Raw genomic sequence first — 16604 nt, forward strand, 5'->3', positions numbered from 1 at the left:
GACTTTAGAAATGCTGAGAAGTCTAGTTGCAAAAAGCTCCACAGAGCCCTCCCAACTGTAAATAAAGCAAAAACTATTTTAAAAGGTGAGGAACCAGCTGTTATAAAGTCAGTTGAGGAAGGCTGTTTAAAATATCAGTATGCATAATCCCTGCACACCCTTTAAAAAAGATCAGATTCTCTCATCTCTCCTCATTCTTAATTTATCTACATCAGACAGCTTGCAATATTATAGTTCTTGGACAAGGAACTATAAAGGCCAGGTAATAAGTTTCCTCTAGTCTGAAAAATAACTTCAATAATATTCTATTTGCTGTCCTTTTGCTGATTAGCAATTTGGCTTTTATTTCCATGAGCGTTGTTTTTCATCCAAGCTAGCATTCCATCACTCCTGACTTTTGCTTTGTAGACAAAATACTCTGAAAATTTGACTAGAGGCTGGCAATAGATTTGGAAACCAAAGGATTATGGGTATGATTCAAAATTAGCCAATCACTAGTTTCATTTATCCATCATTGTGATATCACTGCCCTCCAATGACCCCTTCCTCAGTTACCACCACTGCACAAGAGTCCCATTAGATTTGTTCCTATTGCAATCATTACAAGTACAGAATTCAATTCAAGTGAAGATAAGCAGCAACAGTATGAGCAAGTGAAATCTGAACTGTTTTGAACTTGCCTTTCTCCAATGTGGGAACTAAAGAATAGGAGGATTATAAAACTAGCTGGCAAGCAGAGATGACATCTTGGTGTCAACAAAGATAGCAGGCAAACTGGAGTTAACATGAAGTCCAATGACTTGTTCCTTCCTCAGAACAGACAGTAGCTCAGAAAAATGTTAGTTTACGTACACATAAACTGATATTTTCCTAGCTACAGTCAGTTGAGAGGGTCATTAGACCAGAAACATTAACTTTGATTTCTCTTCATTAGATTCTGCCAGACCAGAGCTTTTCCTGCAACTTGTTATTTTGTTGATTTACAGCATCCACTTTTAAACAAGATACATTAATAGAGATGGGATACAAAAGCAAATTACTGATTTTGTTTGAATTTATATTGAAAAAGAATCACTGGTTGTTGCCGCTAGAATACATGAATAATTCTGGACACAAACTTAAAAAAAGTAAAATCCTGAATAAGAACACAGGTTTGCCATGCATAGATGAACTTTTAAATGGTGATTAGAGATAGATCACTTTCTTTGGAATGGAGAAAACATGAATCTTAAAAATATTGTCATTAGGTAAAATATCTAGGAATTGCTCATTTTCCTTTCAAGTTGAAAGAATCTGGAATATATGAAAAAGCTGTAACCCCATAAAAGTTTTGATAGGTAGGACAACAGGGAATTTAAAATTAGGTTCTAGACCACAGTCCTGCTTAGGTAGGACAACAGGGAATTTAAAATTAGGTTCTAGACCACAGTCCTGCTGTTTACGTGTAAAATAATAATAAAGATCAGCAGATATGACCATCCCAAGTCTGTGATCCCATCTGGTTTCTGCTAGTTATTTTACTTAATATAGTGCTCTGGTCACCAACTCAGTAACAAATGTTTGTGAAAAATGGGACTTCATTATATTTATGCAAATTAATTGCTCCAAACTGAAATAGACACTCCAACCATGAGTTTCACCAAAAAGGTTTTTCTTCAACCTACTCACTCCTAACTTGATGTCAGATTGTTACTATGGTCAGAAAGTTCAGGCTAAGGTGCTCAATACTGTAATTAGTAAAAAAAGTCCAAAAAAAGTGAATCACAGCACATCCAGTTTTATTTGCATTGATAAAACCTTAACACTGGGTCAGAAAGCATTTCTGCTACAAAAAGTTTAAAACTGAAATATGGCTTGTCACAAGGAACCAACCTGTAATTACAAACTATTCAAAAGGAACTTAAGTAGCCCAGCCTCATGGTTGTGTCAATTGAGAAATCATGCTCAAATTCCATCTTAAAACCAAAGATTTAGATCCTTTTATGCTCTTTATAAAGCCAATTCTAATTCTCCAATCAGATTAACAATTTAAAATAATTTGACTGCTTGAAAGCTTTAATCCAGATACCCACAGTTGATACTACATAGTAAGTGCTCAACTATAAACTTAAAGTGCACTTTTAAAAATAGATTCTAATGCTTTGCACAATAGGTTAAAGAAAGCGGTTTTGATAGACAGTTTTAGTCCAAATTGATTTGATCAATAAAATTGACAGCAGAACAAGCTAGGGTCAAGGGGCTGACTGATTCCTGTGTAAAGAAGATCTACAATAGGAACAAAGACTTAAAACTCAAACATGGTTAAAATCACCTTAAGGAGACAAGATTCCTCCTGCCCCATGATTAATGTCTCCTAAACAAAAATCAGTGGGTTTGCCTTCAGCCATCATTACAACAATTTAGCTTTTTTTTTGAAAGATTACAAATACAGTATGGATCTTGTCACAAAAGCAGGAATGACTATAGTCTGGTGACAAAGAAAATACAATTGCTTATGCAAATGAGCTCAGAGGTATTTTCATATAGATGTGACCGAGACAATATTCAAAAGAAATCAGCCATGAAAACCAAGCATTTATTTCAAAAAACAAAAGTCAAGCCTTGGAAGAATTTGAAGATAGATGCCTGAATAACTGATGGACAAAAAAAAGCAGCAAGACTGCACCATTAAAGTCAATGGAATTCTTTACATCTCCTGCATACAGCTGCTTATTTCAACTTCAACCTCATCCTCATCTCCAGAGTGCAAAATGGCAGCAGTGTAGTCAGAACTATCATGCAGTCTGCTATTTGGCTAAAATTCAGGTCCTTACCAAAATCTCATTCCTAAAAAGTTAGGTCTTTAAAATGAGCAAGTGATTGAATGCTAGATTTATCTCAACTGTCAAGGCAGTTAGTTCCGTTGTATGCAGTGCAGACATTAACAGGAGGCAGCATTGAGCAAAAATTTATCTTTAAAGACTTAACAAGTAATGAAATTTAGACTTCATTTCATATTTGACCCTTGACTCAAAGGCATCAGGCTGGGCTTTCCACCTCGGTTTCAAAAAAGACATAAGCAGAGATCCATTCTTATCAATCAAGTGGGATGTGTGCTTAGTGGCAAGAGAGTTCTTCAAATTTTAAAAACATTTAAATTTTGGATGAAAGACCAAGTTTGAAACTGGTATTAACCAAACGGAAATAGAACACATCAGGAAATCACCCTGACTTATTCTAGCCTCTGTAGGAAAACCAAAGTTGGAAAGCGTATACACTGCATATTCAGTAATAGGCAATTCTTCTATGTATCAATCTAGCATATCAAAATAATAAAATCAGTAATAACAAAGCTATGTGCATTAACCTAATGAAATGCAGTTTATTCAGCATGTACGAGTCATGTCTGCTGCCACAAGAGGCTAATGAACCCACCTCTTCAGCAAGCATTTAGTTCCTTACATTAAGGCTGTATCAAAGAAAGATTGAGCACCATTTATATTTACGACCATTTTTGAGTGATTGTACATATCATGCAATAACCACAGCAGTATGAAGCTCAGCATAAACAGACACTCCAAATTTCTAACCAAAGGCAAACGGACAAGCTGGTTCTTTGTTGCTAAAAGCTGGCATCCCATTAACGTTACCAACTTCAAACAAAAGTCAACAGGAAAAGACATCAAGTATCACAATGTTTATTATAGATACAAGTTACTTGTACAAAATCAGGGCAAGTGAACAAGTAGTGAACACAAATTGATAAATTAAGTAGGCTTCATTTTGTTACCATCATGTAAAAGGGGTCCAAAGGAAAAAAGGTTAGTTCCATTAATCTCAGCATTGAAGTTCTCTCCCTCCCCATGTTATCCAAGCACTTTAATGTCGTTTACTATGTCACAAGTGAAGCTTTATGCAAGTAAACTAGAGATTAAAGACTTGTGCATATGCCAAGGCTGTGGGATTTAAGCATCACTAACCCTGGCACACACCTTAAAACAAAGCCCAATAGTGGAGGTAGAAATTTAGGCAAATTAAATGTTACAGCTGCAACCCACTGATTACAGATTCCAATTTATTTAGGTTATTTTAAAAACAATCCAAGGGAAGAAATCAAATATTGCAACGACTCAAGTATTTTGCTGAGCAAAGTGCATTTCTACAGTGTCTTGGTGTTACTATTCAGTTTGTAAAAATCAACCAATGTAGAACAGCAGCCAACAGCATTGTCTTCATTATAACTACTGCTTGCACTGAGTAAATTTAGGATTCAGTTATTGCATGCTTTTCATAGGTCATGAAGTTGCCTAAAAAGGTACTGTAATCTTAAGATTCAATGGTACACTACGCTTAAGACATAAACTAAGGTTATGCAGAAGAAATGAGCCATGAACATGCTCCTGCGCTAAATACTGCAAACAGTGGAATGAATCTCTGCAGTGGTTGGATGAACGCAGTTACATCACAGCAACAGTATATTTGCACTATTTTAAGGCTTTGGCCGGTTTTCAGTCACCTTCCTCTTCCTCGGACTCCTCCTCTTCTGCAGTTTCCAGCCAGGTTAGCCACTGATTCACCTGCAAGATCAAATCGGGTTTAAGTCAAAACAAATAAAAAGCTCCAAATTTAAATCTACACCAGTGTCCATTATGTAATATTTCAGCATCAGCTCCAAATCAGTCAGCAAAACGTACATAAATTGGTCATGAGTTTGAGTGTTCTCTCCTCTGAGGGTTTAGCTTAGAAATCTTTTCAGTTACCTGGAATAAAGCTTTGCCTTTTCCTGGGAATTCCTGGCTGATATCCTCTTTCCATGCTAAGAAGGCTTCCTCTTCTATTATTTCCATGTCGTAAAAGTTCACAAAAAAGCGCAGTAACATACCTGGAAGCAAGAAGCAGTTCACCAGTTAACATTTTAGTGAGCAGAACAATTTAAACTAAAATGTTCAAACTAGGGACCTCTGTAGCTATAAATTTCTGCTTTGTCCAAAACTGGCTGAAAAAAAGGGAAAGTTCAAAATAACTTTTGAACAGATCAAGTTCAGACTTTCATTGCACAGAATCTTACCTTTAGGGAAGTTGTGATTATAGCAGTGCACCTGCAATGCATACAAGGCGCTAACCTGCAGCTCAGTGTGGTCATGCAGGAACTTCTGCATTACTGGCTTAAAGGACAAGAGTAGCTGCTTCTCCAGTTCCAACATTTCTTTGGAAGGAACACTTGTTGGGTCACTAGTTTCAGCAGGAGCCATCTTTGAAATGTGTTGCAGGAAGCTAAAACAGTAGGTTAGGAACAATTAGTGAAGCACAGCATTAGTCAGTCAATAAAGTCAACAATAACTACAAATATAGAATTTTGCACACATTGTTCCAGTCATAGTTCAGCCATACCAGTCCTCAATCCAAAAATCCTACAAGTCAGATTTCAGTAACTGCCCAAAAGAGCAAGCTATAAATACATCGTATAGTTTCAGATACAAAAATGAAAGAAAATGTGTTTAAGAATATTTTTAGAATATAAAACATTCAGAATATTTTTGTTTAATTTCATTCAAAATAAAAGGAAACAGATACAGAGATACACCTAAATTGGGGAGAGATTGCATAACATTGAAAATGTTCATGACAAGTTCAGTACTCTTATCAGAGGGAAGATATCATGGGTGAGGGGCAAGGAATTCTGATTTTAAAAAAAGGGCATTACCCAAGCCAAAAAAACAAAAAAAATTGGCCGCTCTATCATACTTCTCCATCCCACAAGTGGGAGTGTAAGGTGGAAGCAGTAAGCTTCAGGACAGATCAACTTATTGCCATGCACATACCTGGTTAAGAGAATATTGACAAATCCTTTATCTGTATGCAATTTGGGAGAAATGTTATCCTTGATCCACTTATAAATGGCTTGAGGGGATGGGTCATTTTTGATCTGTTCTGCCAACTCTTTCTCCAATTTTAGTAGTGGGAATAAGAAACTGAGTCCTTTCCCCTCCAGAATCTCCAACATGCGATCCTTATTTTGGTCAATCTCTGAGAGAAGGCAAAAAAAAAACTAGACAACCAAAGTACAGTTTGGGAAGTTAAAGACCAACAAACAAAGCTTTTAATTAAGCAGCATATTGACAACATTCAAGTCACATGTACCTTTTTAGGTACTTGTAATTAAAAAGCCAAAAATAGCAAAAACTATGCAGAGTAATGCCAGAGGTGGGTTTAATAAACCCAACTGATAACTACAAAACAACTCATCTAAGACTTTCTGCAATAATCCTAATAAACCTTCATTTCAGTTTTCCAATGAAAGCTTCTTTTGCCCAAAGCGAAGTTACAATAAAAGTCAAATTCCATTGCTTTTCATGCAACAGGGTAGAATACTGACTCAGTTCCAAAACATCACCCCCAGAATTAAAGGAAGTTGATTTATTTTCCCATTTGCAAGGATACCCAAGCACACACCTGGCAACATCTTCTGCATGTTGACCTTGCTCTGTTGAAAGAGGTCAGTCAGCCACTCTCGATCCTTTAATTTGGCAAGCTGCTGTAGACAAAGCAGGAATAAGGGGAAGTGGGTTCCATTCTCAAAGGGCTGGGCAAGCTCCATGAGGGTCACAAGTTCAGAGATGACAGCACGTGCTGCAAACTGGGCCAAGTACGATTTCACCAGAGGGATATCCCCCTCCAGCTTGGGGCACTGCTCCAATACATTCAGGAAAGCCTGCAACGCAAAGTCATGGGAATTTACAGCTTGTGTCAAAAATCACAAAACTAAATTAATCTATAAATAATCCAACCAGTTAACAATCCACCCAAGATAGCTTACTAAAGCTAATTACACATTGCAAAAGACAAAAAACATTTTACAATATTACCCTGCATAGGAGCCAATCCTTCAGAATTTGTATACATATCATCCATCTTTTTTCAGAGAAATAATAGTTGCCATATTTAACCAAGTAAATATAATTTGCTTTGCTTTCTTACAATTCCTTTCTCTTCCTCCAGTTCCAATTAGACTCTGCCTGAGCCAAATCAAAAAACTTTAAACAGCAGACCTCAAGCTAATAGAGTAGAGGATTCCCAAATGATATGGAAGCTAGAGAACTTGGGGAAAATAGTGATATCTTGAAAAAAATATCCATTGTGGTGCTGGATAAATCCTTGGGACCAGATCAGGTGTACCCTAGAACTCAGTGGGAAGCTACAGAAGTGACTCAAGGCCTCTTGCTGACGTATTTGTATCATCAATAGTCACTGGTGAAGTGTCAGAAGACTTGAGGTTGACTAACACGGTACCACTATTTAAGAAAGGTGGTAAGGAAAAGCCAGGGAACTACAGATTGGCGAGCATGACAATTGTGGCAGATAGGTTTTTGGAGGGGATCCTGGAAGGACAGGATTTGCATGTATTTAGAAAAGGCAAAGACTGATTAAGGATAGTCAACATGGCTTTGAGCATGGGAAAGTGTCACTAACCTAATTGAGTTTTTTTGAAGTAAACGAGGGTTTATGAAGGCAGAATGCAATCTATAGTAACATGTTTACCAAGGTTCCTCAAGGTAGACTTGTCAGCAAGGTTACATCACATGGAATATAGGAAGTACCAGCCACTTGAACAAAGAATTGGCTCGAAGGTAAGAGACAGAATGATGGAGGGTTGCTTCTCAGAATGGATGCCTGGGCGCACCAGTGTGCCACAAAGATTGGTGCTGGGTCCACTTTGTCATTTATGCAAGTGATTTGGATATGAACATAGGAAATAGAGTCAGAGATGTACAGCATGGAAACAGACCCTTCGGTCCAATCCGTTCATGCCGACCAGATATCCCAACCCAATCTAGTCCCACCTGCCAGCACCAGGCCCATATCCCTCCAAACCCTTCCTATTCATATACCCATCCAGATGCCTTTTATTATAGTAAGCAAATTTGCAAAGGACACCAGAACTGGAGGTGTACTGGACAGCAAATGATGTTACCTCAGCACACGAGATATTGATCAGATGGGCTGGTGCCAAGGAGTGGCAGGTGGAGTTTAATTCAGATAAATGCGAGGTACTGCATTTTGGGAAAACAAATCAGAGCAGGACTTATACACTTAATGGTAAGGTCCTAGGGAGTGTTGCTGAACAAACAGACCTTGGAGTGCAGATTCATAGCTCCTCAGAAGTGGAGTCATAAGTAGACATCAGTGATGGCGACGTTTGGTATACTTGCCTTTACTAGTCAGAATACTGACTGCTAAGTTTGCAGGCGATACCAAAATTGGAGATATAGTAAACAGCAAAGTAGTACAACGAAATCTTGATCAGATGGGCCAATGGGCTGAGGAGTGGCAGATGGAGTTTAATTTAGATAAAATGAGAGATGCTGCATTTTGGAAAGGCAAATCCGAGCAGGGCCTGCACACCTAATGGGAAGGTCCTGGAGAGAGTGTTGCTGAACAAAGACCTTGGAGTGCAGGTTCATAGTTCCTTGAAAGAATCATCGCAGGTATACAGGATAATGAAGGTGGTGTTTGGTATGCTTTCTTTTATTGATTACAGCATTGAGTATACAATTTGGGAGCTCATGGTGCACCTGTACAAGGACATTTGTTAGGCCACTTGGGGATTATGCATTCAGTTCTGGTCTCCTTGCTGTAGGATGCAAAAGGATGCAGAAAAGATTTACAAGGATGTCACCAGAGTTTGAGTTACAGAGAGGCTGAATAAGTTGCAACTACTTTCCCTAGAGCAGAGACTGAGGGGTGACCTTAGAAGTTTATAAAATCACGAGGAGCACAGATAGGGTGAATAGCATAGTCTTTTCCCAAGGATAGACAAGTCCAAAACTATACAGCATAGGTGTAAGGTGAGAGGGGGGAAAAAAAATTTTAAAAAAAGGGACCCAAGGGACTTTTTTTCCATGCAGATGTACTACTTGTACGGAATGAGTTGCTAGAGGCTGGTACAATTACAACATTTAAGGCAGCATCTGGATGAGTACATGAATAGGAATGGTTTGGAGGGATTTGGGTCAAATGCTATGAAATGGGATTATATTGATTTAGGATATCTAGCTGGCATGGGCAGCTTGGACTGAAGGGTCTGTTTCCATGCTGCACCGCTCTAACACTCCAAGAGACTTCAGCCCTTTAGACTTTAAGTGTACTTACTTGCATGAAGTTTTCACCAGTTACAAGCCCCTCCTGTCTGAGTGCATTTATCAGAGTACTGGCTTGTTCTTTATCCTCATCAGAGCGATCCAGAGTGTACACAATCATCTTGCTCAACATTTCTGGCAGAAAAGGCTTTGGTGCCTTCATCTCCTTCACTCCATTGACAGCATCTTTAATGTTAAGATTCGTCAGGTACTCAGTTAAGATAGTTTCCTACAGAAAGAATTCCAAAGGTGAAATGCAAAGAAAACTTAAGCTGCAGAATGAAATCATGGGAATGGTATTCTTGTTTGTTATGGAGAGGGGAAGACAGAACTAAAAACCTAGTGCAGCATCACCAGCAATGACAACATTTAGAAGTCTAGCTGGTCTGTCACGTTCATATTAGTTTTCAGGACCAGTGTATTTTGACTGTGCAAGGACAGGGCAAATAAAAGGAAACTGCTTTAGAAACTCAGGAGTTCTGACAGTGTCTGCAGAGAGAAACAGTTAATATGGAATCCAGTGATCTTTCAGAACAGATATAGCTAGGAAAAAAGGTGGTATTCATATTGAGGACTGTGGTGGGAGTGAGAAAGGAACAAGTGGAAAGGTTAAGATATTACAAAAGCAAGAGAAGAAAGGAAAAAAGTTAGGTAAGGGATGGATGATAGCAAGTCAAAGGAGGGAAAAAAGCTTGCATTGAGGACAATGAGGTGGCGAAAGTGGGTTGGCTGTGCTGAAAGCAGCCTAAGTCATAAAGTCTAGGGTGTACAGACAGGACAAAAAGGGGATGGAATATAGTGTTCAGGCTCTAAACCTAATGAGCTCAATATTTAGGCTGCAGGGAAATCTCACCTCTTCCTATTCAAGAAGAAGTAGGCATTCAAGCTACTCACCGTCAGTTTCATCAATTCTTCTTTGGAAGGTGCTTTCTTGTTCTTCACAGGCTTCTCCTGAATCAAGGGTGGATTGGTTTTGAGACCTAGTTGAGGGGGCTAACAGGCAATACACAATTATTTTTTTTTGCAAGAACTGAATAGTAAAGAATTATGGTAACTCAAAAACTGCATGTTAACAATCAGAAGGTATATCAAAAGCCCCATTTTGAAACGAGGTCTGTGCAAGATCTTAATACTAAATTGGATCATAACAGAAATGGAGTAGGCTGTACAGCCCCAAGCTCCCACTTCCATTTAGCAAGATCATGACTGACCTCCAGCCTCCATCCACTTTCCATCAAGTCTCCATACCTTATGATCAACCCACACAATCCAAAGTCTGTCTCAAATATACTTAAAACTTTCACAGCGTCTAGGTTCAAGAACTCCAAGAGTTTTTGAACCCACTGAAGAAATTTATCTTCAGGAACCAATTCCTTATCCTGCAATTGTGATTCCTAATTTCACATCTTTCCAAAATTGAGAAAAAGGTTTATTTAGCCAGTCAGATCTCCTGTTTCTTCTTCAATGAAGAGATATGACGTACTCAAGTAACAGGAAAATTGATTGGAAAAAAAAAAGGTTTTTAGCAGAACAAACTGTACCTGCCCCAGTGGTGGCGTTTGTGTTCGCGGAGGCTGCGCACTTGGTGGTATCATAGTTGGTGTTTGTGGTTGAAGCTTGTGCACTAGATTTTTATTCAACAAAAATGACTGTGCAGGCCTCAAACTGATCTACAATGGAAGATATAAAACATTAATGTCAATAATCACTTACAATACACAAGTTAGTACTGCATGCAAATAAGTAGCACTTTGGTTTAATACTGTTTAAACACAAATCCAAAATATCTGAAGAACAGATGGTTATTTTGCCTGGTTCAAACTGTGGCTGCCCTCATTTTTCAATCACGCTCATAGGACACTGGCCAGCTATCCATAAAGGTTATATTAGAGGAGCAGAGAGTAGTGAAGGGAGGAGAAAGAAAAAAAAAAAAGAGAGAAAAAGGGGGGCAAGAGAAATTGATAAGTGGTGGCAGTTAAGGCATGGCAAGTGGAAAGAATAGCCTGCCAGATTAGTCCTCGCAATAACGCGTCATTCCTTAATCATTGGGCACCGAACCATTGAATATGTCCAGATTCAGATTACCTCATCTGCATTGATCTGTCCTTTCTTTATGAACCGAGGAGGCATGCCCTTGGATTGTGTTGGTTGCTGGGATGAGTGTCCCTGGTTTTGTCCATGGTAATGCTGGTTCTGTCCCTGTAATAGAACACTGTCACTTCCTTGTGCCAACACTACCTGCTGCCAGGCTCAGCTTTATACAGGACAAACACACAACTAGAAGTTGAGTGGGTCCTGGATCCTGGTCCACTCCTTCCAATAGTGCTTTTTTGGACATCAGCAACTAGAGACCAGAAGTTGGCTTTTAGAGACGGGCTGCCCCAAACAGGAGGTATTCAAACTGCATCTACAAAGCAGCATGAAAGCAAGGACAGCCTCAAACATGTACTCCACAACACGACAGCTGCCCTACAACCAGTGAAGTCAGTACTTTACTGCTCATCAAGGTGGCTTGCATAAGTTCATCTCAACTAAGAGAGTCTCCATTCAAAACTAAAATTACTTCTCTAAGAACAGCCCAATAAATTTCAAGATTTCAAGATTCCAATCATATACCAGCTTCCTCAAACATTAATCCTACCTTTGCTTTCCAGATACTAAAGATTTCCCTGGATGTTTTATTTCACCTTGCATATCCTTGGCATATGCCCTTTAAAATGCACAAGAAAAGCAGAATAGCAAATGCACCAGATCAATTAATCTCCAGACTCAATGCAGTCTTGCACGTGTTGGAACAGTTGCTCAAGATACTTCAGCCTAAAATGTTAGCTTAACACTTCAAGAGCAACAAAGCTGCACTCTCCACATTTATAGCATTGTCCTAAACAGATGACAATGATTCAGCCTTACACTGGTGAAGCCATCATTTAGGTATACCTCAACTCATACCAGAGCCTGGTCTTTAACCACATCTTCAAATTCACATGGCCCATAATTAAACAAACTTGTTCCTCAGATTCCAGTGAGGGGAAAAGCCAGCAATCCAAAAGGCTTTTAAAATTTTAATTATATCCACCTCTACACAGCATCAGGGTTTAATCATTTGCAGCATCCCATATTAATACCAAGAGGCATGCCTCAAATTCCACAGAAAACCATTCTCCATTCTGAATTACTGGAATAGGCAGTGCCCAAAATTAAATGCTGGTATGGTAGTCAATGCAATCCATTAAAGTAGTAGTAAAATGAGCTATTAGCCATCTTTTTGAAAGGATGTATGTATTTTATTTCTCACCTGATTAGATTTAAGGAAAGACTTGCTTCCCATTTCCCCAAACTGCGACTGAGGTGGTACATGCCCACCATGCCCATTAAAAAGTTGGTTGGAACGATGACGCCCCATGGTAGGAGAGAATCTGTCTTGAATTACACCTGGACCAGTACCAATTCCACTACCTTTTTTAAAACAAAGGTAAATTTAGTTTTGATTTTCTAAAATCCTCAGATGCAACAGGGTTAATAATTCAATTCTACAACACTGATGTTGAAATCCAAAAATCAATACCTACCTGGCATTTGTCCAAACATATCAGCAAGCCCTCCAAGTGGGTCTCTATCAAATTTCCTTCCTGGTGGTATAAAAGGACCCTCCAGAAAGAAGTCATTCCTCATTCCTTGAGCCATAGCTGGTGGAATGAAAACGCCCAAATCCTGTAGGCAACACAAGTTGGAGTTACAGTCACATAATGCACCCAACATTCAACAATTCCAAGTTTTTAACTACCCAAAAACCCACCTTTACTGCATCTTGACGAATCTGGTTTATCGTCTTTGGTCCATTGTCAATAAAAGCCTTGCGAGGAACCCAGCGGTGCTCACGCAACTCCACAGTATCCTATTCAAGATGTGGAAAGGATGTCAGCTATATTCAAGTTAGCTTTAAAAAGCACATTTTGAAAAAAGACAAAATTTTAAAAAAGTTACCTGCAGCAGGAAACGAATCCTAGCTGGCAATTCCTTATTTTGCATCAAGGAACGCATCCGGGCAAAGTACTGATCCATTAGAGACTAGGAGGGGCAGAAAGTTAAACTATTTATCACAAAGTCAAACTATAGTCGTTGTGCTTGAAATACTAATGTTGACACTGAATACTTCAATGCATTTAATTGAATTTACTCAAAACATCTTTCAAAAACAAAAAAAAATAAAAAGCTGAACAATACAAGGACACTAAATGAAGGTCACAGACATTCACAAGCACAAGTTCTCTACAAAGCATAACTAATTGCTATGCTGTTCACTGCAATTTTAGTAAATACAAATAAGATCACATAAACAATATACACTATCAATAAGTTCACTCCCCCACCCCCCCCCCCCCACTCCAAATTGAAAGACTTGGATTGATTTACAGCTAAAGTACGAGCCTAGAACCAGAATGTCACACACCGACCAAGAATCCCCAAAATGAAACTTGCTTCAGATATTTATTCTTCATCCCCAGCCCAAGATCAATCCAAAATTTCACAATTCCCCATTCCCACCTGCAATCCCAGAAGGACTACATAATTAGTATACTAGGCTAGCAACAGCAATTGAACTGAACAAATTAGTATCCTTACCCGTAGTATTACCCGTTTCTGAAACAAATGGTGTGCACAAACCACTGAGAACAAACTTTACCTTGGCCTTTTCATGGTCTAGTCTAGGTCCTACTGTCCTCATTATCTGACAGAGGCACTCCAAATCCTCCCCCATATCCTTAAGTTGGATTCTCTTCTTCTTTTCCAAAAGCTAATTTTAAGAAAAATAAAAATTATTATTTACAACTGACCAAAATGCAAACAATTAGAATTTACAATGAAATCTTAAAACCAAGAAAATTGCATTTGTATGGCAGATCTTAATGCATCATGACTAATACCAACTGAAGTCAATAATTCATTAGTGGCGAATATGCAGAAACTGGAGAATGTTACAAAGGGAGGTTAAAGTATTAACCATGGGTACCAAGTGATCAGAAGCCTTGCTTGCAAGGAACAAAAAAAATGAAGAAGTGCATAATAAAATACTCCTGTGAAGTGACTCGTGAAAGGAAAATCAGAACTTGGGCAGGGAGGGCTTCAGCAAGAATACAAATATTGTTAAAGACACTCAGCAGTAGATTAAACAAGGCTGAGAATCAGCCAGCCTAACCTCAACCAGTTTGGGGAAGACCGAAGAGTCGACAGCAAAACGCAAATCAGTTTTAGCTCTTATTTTAGGAGGACGTTTCAACAGAAATAGATGTTAGTTAGTCAATCTATTCAATGAGTAGCATTGGGCAATATACATGTTGTGGAAGCAGCTAATGCTGACACATGGGCGAGAAAGAGGTGGCAACTGATAGTAGTACAACACACAAACCCCTAATAACAACATGCCAGATTGCGGAGCAATATATTTCGACCTAGTTGAGTTGGATAAAGCAGAAAGGAGCATCTTTAAGTATGGATACAATTCTAGTAGTTAAATATATGCCAAAAACTTATTCCCATCTGAAAGGCAATGCGATAAACAACAGGATGGGGTATCTGCTGCTTTGTTCAGGAAAAAGTGAACAGGCTGATGTCAGAAGATATGAAAACCAAAGTAAGAAAATGTTCACTTACACCCACTTAAACAGTATTACTTAATCACTCCATATTTTAGGTAGTATCCTCACTAGATAATAGATTGCTTGAAACTGGCTTTCCCCATTATTCTCCAGTATCAGCTGCACTCAAGTGTGCAGGAAGGCTTTCAGATTTCCTCCCAGAAGATAGAATATAAACCAACAGGTTCAAGAACAGCTTCTTCGCTGCTGTTATTAGACTGAAGAATAGACTAAATTCAAATCATGTTGATCTTGCTCTGTAAAATATATACCTCCTAAGTATCCTATGATATGTATGCCCTTGTTTGCTATGAGCTGTCTGTACCACTTGGGAAAAAGCTTTTCACAGTACCTAGGTACACTTGACTACAAAAAATCACATCAAAAAAATCTCTACCCAGATGCCCTAGTTACTTACTATTCCATTGCATTTCCATCTGATAACTAAGCACCATGTACAATCAAAACTGTGACTTCAATACTTCCAAATACTTGATTCAAATAACAGATTTTTCCCTTCATTAAGTTTTGCCATTAAACCAAGCTTCAAAAAGGACTTATGAAACTATATAACAGATGGTCAGCAACACAAAAGCCCACTTACTGTTTTGATGCACTTATGAAGGATAGATTCGTGGATAAGATCAAGTTTGCCAAGCTCTCCAATGAATTTGATGTTGCCCAGCATTTTGATCTTGGCAATAGCCCGTTGCTCTTCCTCTTCATTTGAGAGAGGGCTATCATGCTTGTCATAGACTAAAAACAAAAAGACAAAATTTAAGATTTCACCAACTTGCACCAAGATTTAAAAAAATTTATTGATACTTACTGTCGACATTTCTGGTACGATTTTCAAATTCATCTTGAAGCTTTGAAATTAAAAGGCGTCTGAATGTCTGAAGTGGGAACAAACATGGATCAGTGGGTTGGATTTCAATATCAGTACACAAAAACTGAAGCCAATAGATATACAAGATTAGCAGATGCTGCTTACCGTACTTTGCTTGTGGTGTTGCAGCAAACCCTCTGGAGTTGGGCCATCAAAGTTGGGAGCATCCTCTGCTAGACGCAGACATAACTGAGCATACAGTGAGCTATACTTGGGCTCTTCAAGGGCTTTGTCTACAATCTGTGGTAGAGATTCCAAGTAGAGGCATCTTAAGTGCTGGGCCACGATAAATCAAAATAGGATTTTCTCTCAACCTAATGCTTACGCCAGTTTACCTACATTTACAGGTTAGTTAGAAAGATTGAATATTGTAATAGTTGAACACAAAGGGAGATATGGCAAAGATAGACGACCACAAGGTCTTAAGACGACAGAGATCGTGGAGTGGATTGCATATAATATTCAAATTCCTGGGATGTCAGGAAGGTTCCAGTGGATTTAAAAAAGGGCCTTATTGAAAAAGGGAGGCAGAAAATAGGAAACTACAGACCAGTTAGTTGAACATGAGGGGTTGGGAAATTGTTATAATCAGAGGTAATAACAGGGCATTTGAAAGTCAAAACAATCTAGGACTAACATGATTTTAAGGGTAAATCATATTTGATTAATTTGTTAGTTCAAATATTGAAGTGGGTAATGAGGATCCTGCAGAGCACAAGAGGTATAGTTAGTAAGTTTGCAAATAACACCAAAACTGGAGGTGTATTGGACAGCGAAGGAAGTTACCTCAGATTACAATGGAATCTTGATCAGATGGGCCAATGGGCTAAGGGGCAGGTGGAGTTTAATTCAGAAAAATGCGAGGTGCTGCATTTTGGGAAAGCAAATCTTCGTAGGACTTATACACTTAATGGTAAGGTCCTAGGGAGTGTTGCTGAACAGAGACGCCTTGGTTTACAGGTT

At 38.6% G+C, this 16604-nt stretch overlaps 1 protein-coding gene and 1 non-coding gene across 3 annotated transcripts; both read right to left on the reverse strand.

Moving 5' to 3' along the window:
- Positions 1-3661: 3661 nt before the first annotated feature.
- eif4g2a (eukaryotic translation initiation factor 4, gamma 2a) lies at positions 3662-15833 on the reverse strand. 2 transcript variants are annotated; one of them, XM_072592468.1, is made up of 17 exons: positions 15747-15833; positions 15582-15648; positions 15357-15508; positions 13801-13911; positions 13101-13184; positions 12913-13011; positions 12682-12827; positions 12412-12568; positions 11202-11315; positions 10658-10786; positions 10011-10109; positions 9130-9345; positions 6433-6691; positions 5802-6006; positions 5048-5253; positions 4740-4861; positions 3662-4556 (listed from the first exon to the last, which is right to left on the reverse strand). In XM_072592468.1, exons 3-17 carry the CDS (start codon positions 15438-15440, stop codon positions 4488-4490), a joined length of 2100 nt encoding a protein of 699 aa, XP_072448569.1. In that variant the 5' UTR covers positions 15441-15508; positions 15582-15648; positions 15747-15833; the 3' UTR covers positions 3662-4487. The 2 variants fall into 2 exon arrangements, with proteins under 2 accessions (XP_072448569.1, XP_072448570.1); XM_072592469.1 differs by lacking the exon at positions 11202-11315.
- LOC140493911 (small nucleolar RNA SNORD97) lies at positions 10944-11169 on the reverse strand. The gene has a single exon (XR_011963795.1). It is a non-coding gene; the product is annotated as a small nucleolar RNA SNORD97 (small nucleolar RNA).
- Positions 15834-16604: the final 771 nt, after the last annotated feature.

This window comes from Chiloscyllium punctatum, chromosome 22 (assembly GCF_047496795.1).
Source record: "Chiloscyllium punctatum isolate Juve2018m chromosome 22, sChiPun1.3, whole genome shotgun sequence".
Taxonomy (NCBI): domain Eukaryota; kingdom Metazoa; phylum Chordata; class Chondrichthyes; order Orectolobiformes; family Hemiscylliidae; genus Chiloscyllium; species Chiloscyllium punctatum.

Excerpts from the sequence above, each read along its gene's own strand:
- eif4g2a (XM_072592468.1), bottom strand. The coding sequence starts at position 15,440 with ATGCTGGGCAACATCAAATTCATTGGAGAGCTTGGCAAACTTGATCTT. Across the intron at positions 10,787-11,201 it reads GACAGATCAATGCAGATGAG|ATCAGTTTGAGGCCTGCACA; the intron begins GTAATCTGAATC and ends CTTCCATTGTAG. Across the intron at positions 6,007-6,432 it reads CATGCAGAAGATGTTGCCAG|AGATTGACCAAAATAAGGAT; the intron begins GTGTGTGCTTGG and ends GCCTTCTCTCAG.